Here is a 9304-nt window from a genome sequence, read left to right as displayed (position 1 = left end):
CTTTCCTAAGAAGGGCCATATGTCATTCCCTCTCATTGCCATGTAGTGCTCCATCGTGAATATATACCACATCTTCTTGATCCATTCGTCAGGTGATGGACATTTAGGCTCCTTCCATGTGTTGGCTATTGTGGACATTGCTGCTATGAACATTGTGGTACATGTGCAAAGATCAGGGCAGAAATAAACAATATAGAATCCAAAAGAACAATCGAGCAGATTAATGAAACCAAGAGTTGGTTCTTCGAAAAAATAAACAAAATTGATAAACCTCTAGCCAGGCTCCTCAGAAAAAAAAGAGAGAGCACTCAGATAGACAAAATCATGAATGAAGAAGGATCTATTACAACCAATCCCTTAGAAATACAAGGACTCTCACTCCTGATTTGATGTCTATTTATCTCAGTGCTCTCAACCTGCTTAGAACGTAGGAGAATGTGGAGGTATCAAGAAGAGTTTATTCTTTCTTATGCTCCAAAACTATTTTACCACCTAATCATTACATAATTCTATTTGGACATCAACGTTGATAATAGTTTGATATTTCTAATTTAAAACTGATTATAGGGGCGCCTGGGTGGCTCAGTCGGTTAAGCCTCCAGCTTCGGCTCAGGTCAGATCTCACGTTTGTGGGTTCGAGCCCCGCATCAGGCTCTGTGCTGACAGCTAGCTCAGAGCCTGGAGCCTGCTTCCGGTTCTGTGTTTCCTTCTCTCTCTCTGCCCCTCCCCCTCTCATGCTCTGTCTCTCTTTGTATCAAAATAAATAAAACATTTTTAAAAAGTTTTAAAAAAACTGATTATAGCTTATAATCGTAGATCAAGACAAGAGTTGTGGAGGTAAGCTTCATCATAATACATGGTTGTTGAAGCCAGAGGACCTGGAGAGATACCTCAGGAAGATCCAAGAAGAGAAGTGGACTCAGGACTGAACCCAGAGGAATCCCAGATTTACCAATGCTTCCTAAAGGTGAAAACTTCCTTTGCTGAAAGTCAAAATGTCATGATATGATCAGGTGACAGCATTTTGGTTTTGTGGCAGAGGAATTTACCCGAGGACATCAGGCACAGAGTATCAAATTAGGTCTCTCAGTTACTGTAAAGCAGAAGCCCCAAACCAGTTCCTGCCTGTTGACCACTGAGAACCTACAATTCCTCAACACCGACCTAAAAAGAAAGATGACTTATGCTTGGTTTGGGAGAGAATGAAGGTCTTTGGAATTTACAGAATGTTGTCTTTCCTGTAGGAGCAATAAATGTGTCTTATCTGGCTATTGTAAGAACCAGGAAAAGTACTTCTGAGTTTTACCATTTCAGATCTTCAGTGGGACTGCTTTCCAAAAGATCCAAGCCAGTATCTCCATAAGTCAAACTTATGTTTCCACCTCTATTCACCCCAGCGTGATACGTAATGAGTATAAGAAAGGATATTTTGGGGATTTATTTCATAAGTATTCCTTTTCATTCATATCCTTCTGGTTCTAATTTATTCCTTGTTCCTACTCATTTATACCAATGGTAATTTTTTTCTTTGTATCAAAGTATAGTTGCTCTTATCTCTCCCTATTCTCTACTCTTTTCCTAATATCCCCAAGATCCCCACGTATCCAGACACAGTCCTCTAGAGGGTAGAATTCAGCTAGGCCCAGAAGACCAACAAGCAGTTGTTCAGTATGGCATTAATAAAATTCCAAGGAGTTTACTGTAGGTAAGATACCTTAAGAGTGCCTAAATGTGTAGTATACTCAGTAAATGTTAAGTATAATTATCATAATCTAGGTATAATCCAAGTATCTAACAGATTTCTCCACCTTCTTTCGAGATCTCCTCACTTTAGTATATTTGGAGAAAATAAGGTTCATCTTCAATCCCCTCCTTAGTTCCATGCTGCAGGTGCTTCTCCATTCTGTTACAGCTCCATCGCAGTATGGCATGCTTGTGGCCAAGACCTGGAATGCTTGGGCTACCTTTCTTCTCAGTATGATGCTGCTGCTTCCACATGAGTGTCAGCAGAGAGGTAAATGTGAAGAAGGACTAACTTCTCTTTGCTGCCTTGTTTCTCATACCAACACATATTATGCAACTATCCAATTTTATGGATGAGTTAAAGAAATACAAGCAAAGCAAAATACATCAACTCAGTACATTATCTGACTCTCTCCATAACCAGAAGAAAACTAAAAGAAACTCTTCACAGAGAGTCTTCTCAAGGACACCCCAACTTCTAGCCTCTACTCAGCCCTATTCTTCTAGTCACACTGAGTCTCTGTCCACCCATCTTTGCACATGGGTTGGTATGGTCCTGGTTTCACCTTCCTGCCTACACTCAGAGAAGTTTATGAGGGTGTATTCCTTGAGATATTAACTATTCAATATAGCGTAGCATAATCTTCAGCAGAGTAGTACAAAGTGGACTTTGGCACTCAAAATCTGGATCTGTTTCAAATTTCCCTGCAAGCAGAAAATGTAATATGACTCCCTTTCTTCCTGATTCTTTAATAGTTAACTGTGATACACACATACATATATAAATACACACATATTCTTAGAGACAGTAAAATCTAAATCGACTTTGAAGAATAAAAGAATTTCCCTAAATACCCCATAATGTACACAGAACCTCCAGGGAAGGATAGAGGAGAGGTAGCAGTTAACAATCATGTAAATCCGTGAAATTTCTCCTTTGTTCTTGCTTTCAGCCTTAGCATACAGAGCCCCAGAAATTGGCCCAATTACAAAACCACCTACACCATGGTTACCATTCCAAGCCCTAAGAGTTCTGAAACTTGGAAATGAAAGATTTTAGTTTTGATTTACCTTTACATTTCAAATCATGTAAAGAACTCTTGTGCAAGGCCTTCCTTTGTGTGTACATGTGTATATGTAGATTAAAGAGATGATTTATGATCTCCCTGGACAAGCAGCCTCTCGAGGAGGTGGAAGACTATCTTACTGTGGCTCCAAGGTATCTACATTGGTCTTTCGTAAAGCTGCTCCCATACTTGAAGAAAACATACATTCACTCTCCTAGACCTTCATACCATCACCTGCCCCATCCCCTAGCCAGAAATGCCTAGAAAATCCATTAGTCCACCAAGAAAAGAATGGAAGGTGGCAGGAGACCATGGGGAGAGGAAGGGGGAAAGAGAGTGGGGGAGAGTGAGGGACACAGATCAAGGGAGACTACTAAATACTGAAAACGAACCATGGACTGAAAGGGGAGGGTGAGGGTGAAAGGGGGTGATGGTCATGGTGGGGGGGCACTTGTGGGGAGAAGCACTGGGTGTTATATGGAAACCAATTTGACAATAAACTATTAAAAAAGAATGGAAGGCATGGGGCCACATCTTATTCATCTCTTGGGCCTAGTATAGAGTCTAGTAAACAGTAGACACTTAATAGATGCTAAACTGCATGAATGAACCAATTTAAATCATACAGAATAGGGGCACATGGATGGCTAGGTCAGTTAAGCGTCCGACTTCGGCTCAGGTCATGATCTCGTGGTTTGGGTTCAAGCCCTGCATCGGGCTCTGTGCTGACAGCCAGGAGCCTGGAGCCTGTTTCGGATTCTGTGTCTCCCTCTGTCTCCGATCCTACCTCCCCTGCTCACACTGTCTCTCTCTCTCTCTCTCAAAAATAAATAAAATATTTTTTAAAAATAAATAAATCATATAAAATAGTATAATCCTCGAGAAGTGTATAAGCAAGAGACTTCCAGTTTTGTTAAGTGGAGAGAAGACTCTACTTGAGAAAAAAGAGAAAAAGTTCTGGACCTATAAATAAAAAGATACTTAAGTATGATGCTTATAGTAATTAATTGATACAAGCAGGACCATCAGGAGAGCACTGTTCTCAAGGTTTTACTGAGGGCAAGTTTCACATCCTTATTCCTCAAACTGTAGATCAAAGGATTAAGCATGGGAACCACGTTGGTATAAAAGACGGAGACAAATTTACTCTGGTCCATAGATGCAGGAACAGAGCTTCTTAAATAGGTGAACACCCCTGACCCAAAAAACAAAGCCACAGCAATTATGTGGGAGCCACATGTGCTAAAGGCTTTGGATCTACCCTCAGCAGAAGGAATATGGAGGATATTAGAGAGAATCAAGGCGTAAGAAATGAAGATGCTGATACTGGATATTGTGATGACCACTCCCACAACCGTAAAAAACACCAGTTCATTGACATGGGTGCTGGTGCAGGAGAGCTGCAAGAGAGGGAGAACTTCACACAGATAATGGTGGATGATGTTGGAATCACAGAAAGTCAGTCTCAACATGCTCCCAGTGTGGGCCATGGCTCCAGCAAACCCTATCACATATGAACCAAACATCAGCAGGGAACAGACCTGAGGGGACATGGTGACCATGTACAGCAGAGGCTTGCAGATGGCCACATAGCGATCGTAGGCCATGGATACCAACACATAGCACTCAGAATTGACAAAGAAACAGAAGAAAAATAGTTGAGTCATGCATCCCTCATAAGAGATGACATTTTCTGACATAAAATCATTCAGCATTTTGGGGGTAAATACACAGGAATAACAGAGATCTATAAAAGACAAGTTGAAGAGGAAAAAGTACATGGGAGTGTGAAGGCTAGAATTTAGCCCAATTAAGGTGATCAAGCCCAAGTTGCCCACCACAGTAAACACATAGATCCCTAAGAAAAGGACAAAGAGGGGAAGCTGGAGCTCTGGTTCTGATAATCCAACTAGGATAAACTCAGTCACTGAGGAACTGTTTCTCAGAGTCATTCTCTCCCAGGGAGCTGTCTGTGGAAACAAGCAATAAAATACATAGATCGAAAATAGATATAAGCATGGATGATTGAAAAAGGCACTAGAAAATAAGCCAGTGCATGAACGTCCTTCCTTTTTACTTTACTTTCTTCTCTCATCTATGCATTCCCGCCCCCAGCCAAGCCATTGACAACATGCCTGTGACTATATCTGAGCTCCCCTGGGCTAGAGTGTGTTCCTGGGCACAGAAATTCTGTCCCTTCTTGAGAGATGAGGAGATGGAATTCTTGCACTGGCTGCCCAAAGAGTAATAGAAGGACATCACAAGAGCCCGGACAACCTGAGCCCACTGCCTCAAGCTCTGAGAGCCAGGAGCACTCATGTTGCCCACTCTCTCCACCCATTCTCTGCCCCCCTCCCCTCCCCTACTCTACAATATAGAGAAAGCCAATATTGTCCCCTACTGTCTCTGCACATCCTACCTTCTTCCTCTAAGCCCTTCACTCCATCTCACATCAAATTCAGTCTTTGGTTAGGGTTCAATATACCCTGGACCTCTTTGTTATGGGTTTAAAAGAAAACCATTGGGAAACATGGGATTCTGACATTCACCTTCCTTCTCCCTGGCCCCACTCAGTGCTGGGCTTTATGCAGTCTTTTTTCTATTATCCCAAAGGAGAAAATGATGTTCATACATATAGGAGGCAGCCCCAAGTGTACACTTCTGATTCCCTTAGTTCTGAGAATCAGCCCTTTTACAGGCCCTGGTCATCAAGGTGCTCTGGGAATAGATTAAGATTTCTGTTTGTGGATTTTCCCAGATGGTCTACATCAACTTCAGGAAAAAAAAATAGCAACTCTCATTTTTACCAGGGCCCCAGCTGGCATATCACAGAGAAGTTTATGCTACTTGATGATCTCAGGGGTCTGCTTAGAGACAATTTCCCTGGGAATTTCTCAAAGACTTGTCTCTATAAAGAAGGACTTGCACTGTCTTTATTGACACACTGGATAATGCTGCTTGCCTAGCATCTTGGGACCAAGGTGTTCTATTCAAACTTCCCCATTACCCAAGAGATTTCATGCCATTCACTGCTGAGTGTGGGGATTCATTTTTCCTCTTCTTAATTAATTCTTGGCACTTAAGCTTGAGTTTAAAGGAAAATGGTGTTGGAGCACCTGGGTGGCTCAATTGGTTAAGCTTCTGAATTTGGCTCAGGTCATGATCTCATGGTTCATGTGTTCGAGCTCCATGTCAGGCTCTGTGCTGACAGCTCAGAGGCTGGAGCCTGTTTCAGATTCTGTGTCTCATTCTCTCTTTACCTGCCTCTCCCACCCCTCCCCACCCCCTGCTCACACATACTCTCTCTCAAAACTAAACAGTAAAAGAAAGAAATAAAGAAAAATTGCCTCAAACTTATTTTAGCCACCATTTCCAGATATTCAAACAGGAGTTTTGGCAACAGGACCAAAAAATTTTAGATCAGAATTGTAGATGCTACAGAGAGCCCCTCAGACAAAATGTTTCTAACAGCCTGAGCTGTTCAGAACAGTGGAGACACCACACCACCACCACCACAAACACCACCTACCCTCAGCTCTATTAAGGGCCACCAACAGGTCTTTGCTATATATAAGAAGATTAAAATATACCAACGCATATGCAAGGAAGCACACGTACACCTGCATGAAGTTCCTCTATAGATGTGTGCAGGCCAAGATGTAACAGGAGAGGTACCTGCTTTAATCCTATCATTCTCCAGGTGACAAAGCTGTTTTCCATATGATCTGCTACATGAATATTCTAAGAAACATTAAAGGCTTGTAAGCAACTGCATTTGTAAGTTAACTGAGGCCACCTAAACTAATCCCAGTTTTCCTGGAATAGTTCTGATTTACCTCTATTATCCCTATATAATAACTAATAGTATACTCTGTCATTCTCAAAAGTGTCTGGATTTGGAGAACAAATTATATGGTCACCCTACTAAAAAGAGCATAAGCAGCTGTTAGGTCCTCTGGCCCCTACTGTATCCTAGACCCATTGTCCTCCATCCTCATTCTGACTAAGAAAGTATCTGCCTTTCTCCCTCTTTGCCCTCAAAGTTCTCCTTACCTGAACCTACTCCTCCTGACAAACCAATACTATATCTCAATAGATTCAGGGCCAGAAATTGGAAGAGCATTTGCTGCAAGCTGTTACTAATTTACACCTAACCAAAAACTCCAAAGCAAAGAAATACAAACCTTAACTACCTGCCTAAAATAGGTGGCAGGGAAGTAGAGGGGAAGGAATTACATAGGTTGAAGGAATAAACAGTATAATTTTATCTTGTAACCATTGGTACAATGGAACAACATTGTTAAAAATCATGGTATATGGTACAACAAATTAATTAGTAACATTTAACAAATTTGGAGATAGACTTACATTTTCACCCATCAATTATACTCCTAGGTAGATACCCAAGAAAAATAAGTATACATGTTTACCTAAAGACATGTCAAGAAGTGTCATAGCATCATTATGCATAATAACTGAAAACAACCCATGTGTCAATCAACTGTAGACTGGATAATAAATGGGTATGAATAAAATAGAATTCCATATATCTATGAAAGCTAATAGCATAAATTAAGGCACAAACCTATTATGAAACAGAAGAAGCCAAGCACATACTTTATGATTTTATTTACATGAGTTTCAAAACTAAGGAAACTACTCTGTGGTGTTAGAAATCAGATAGCAATTATTCATGCTTGGTCTGTTAGAGGCTAGTGACTGGAAAGGGAAATATATTAGGGTGCTTCAGGGTTGCTGACAGTTTTCACAGGGGTGCTGGTTACATGGATGTGTTCAGTTGGTAAAAATTCATCAAGCTGTATCCTTGCTACACTTAAAATTCAATGTTGACTTGAAGTATAAATGGAGAACAGAAACAAATTGATGTTTTAGCAAATCATCCTGCCAACCTACTTTCACACTAAATTTACTAAACACCTTTGATCCATAATTCCCTCACTTGTAAAATGGGAATTTACTGACCTAACTCAGTATGGTAACACATGCAAAACAACCATCATTTTTATTTTTTAATCCAACGTGATTCTCTTAAGATAAAACTCCTTTTATTTCTTATATAAAGGGAGGGAATCCAGAGGTAAAAGAATTGATGCATATGGTGCAACTACAGAGTACCTGGCATTGTGCTGGATGTTTCCTAGTGTAATATTATATTTATAACAACTATGCAATATGTTCCAATGTATATGGAAGATTGTTTTGTTTTTTCCAAAGATGGCATTGCCAGCATGTATGCATGCGTGCACACACACAAACACACACACACACACACACACACACACACACATCTTGCATCCCACATGTTCTTGATACAATAGGACTGACACTCCTCAAATAAAGAGATGGGATCTATGTTCCCTACACTTGTGTCTAGGCAAGGACTTAGGATTTCTCCAAAAGAGAATGGCAGAAGTGATGCTATGTGGCTTCCAAAATTCAGTCCTAAATGGGTACAGCTTTTACCCCCCTCTGTCTCCCTCCCTCTCTTTCCACTCTTATTCTTTTTTGTCATCCTCCAGCCTTAAGACAGTCATATTGGAACCTTCTGGCCTCTCCTCCAGACATAGCACAGGACAGCAAGTTTATGGTCATGTATCCAATATTGAGGGCACAGAAGCCCTCTAGGACCTGCATGCTAGTTGGTAGACATCAGGAGGAAATACTCAAGGGAAATGGCTAGGGGAATTTTTAGTACAAGTTTGAATTACTTGGTCCAATTCCCCCTTACTACCCAGAAAATCTCCTTTCAGTTCCGTATTTAGATGTTTCTAGCTATTTTTTTTAGTTTTTAATGTTTATTTATTTTTGAGTGACAGAACATGAGCAGGGAAAGGGCAGAGAGAGGAGACACAGAATCTGAAGCAGGCTCCAGGCTCTGAGCTGTCAGCACAGAGCCCAACGCAGGGCTCGAACTCACAAACCTCAAGATCATGACCTGAATCGGTTGGCTGCTCAAATGACTGAGCCACCCAGGCACCCCGTTTTTAGGTTTAATTTTATGAAGAAAATAGTTACTTGTTTTTAGTACACATAATTTCATGTCTGCTACATTTTCCCTCTTGAATAACAGTTTGGCAGATGTATGGCAATGACCCAGCAATGGAAGACTGAGCATTATCTCTATTCATTAGGGTAGAATCAACTTATTTATTCATCATCCAATAAGTATTTATTAAGGCAAGCTATTCCCAGCCCTCTTGCAAACTTTATACTTAGAAAAGTCTCCTCTTATAGAACAAAACTACGAATTCTGAATAAAATGTAAAAATAATCTATCTGTTAATGTTTGAGGTGGCAGGAGCTAAGGGAATTTCTGTGAGAGCAAAACAGAAAAGATCTGTATCCAAGGGGCACACAAGCACTGGCCCTGGAGTTTGCCCTTGGGGAACTGGTAAGTTTCCAGTGGCCCAGAGTTGTATGTTAATTGAGTTGCCTATGCAGGACCCAAGAGATAAGTCCTGGGATAAATCCTT

General features: G+C 40.9%; 1 protein-coding gene across 2 annotated transcripts; it reads right to left on the bottom strand.

Moving 5' to 3' along the window:
- Nucleotides 1-2188: 2188 nt before the first annotated feature.
- Nucleotides 2189-4762, bottom strand: LOC115306663 (olfactory receptor 8B4). 2 transcript variants are annotated; one of them, XM_029957186.1, is made up of 2 exons: nucleotides 3865-4762; nucleotides 2189-2202 (listed from the first exon to the last, which is right to left on the bottom strand). In XM_029957186.1, exons 1-2 carry the CDS (start codon nucleotides 4760-4762, stop codon nucleotides 2189-2191), a joined length of 912 nt encoding a protein of 303 aa, XP_029813046.1. The 2 variants fall into 2 exon arrangements, with proteins under 2 accessions (XP_029813046.1, XP_029813045.1); XM_029957185.1 differs by lacking the exon at nucleotides 2189-2202 and having other exon boundaries at nucleotides 3836-4762.
- Between the last annotated feature and the right edge of the window lie 4542 nt (nucleotides 4763-9304).

This window comes from Suricata suricatta, chromosome 11 (genome assembly GCF_006229205.1).
Source record: "Suricata suricatta isolate VVHF042 chromosome 11, meerkat_22Aug2017_6uvM2_HiC, whole genome shotgun sequence".
Taxonomy (NCBI): Eukaryota; Metazoa; Chordata; class Mammalia; order Carnivora; family Herpestidae; genus Suricata; species Suricata suricatta.
The sequence above is the reverse complement of the archived record's forward strand: the minus strand, read 5'-3'. Positions and strand labels throughout refer to the sequence as shown.

What these genes read in the sequence shown, in the direction of transcription:
- LOC115306663 (XM_029957185.1), bottom strand. Translation starts at nt 4,762, where the DNA reads ATGACTCTGAGAAACAGTTCCTCAGTGACTGAGTTTATCCTAGTTGGA.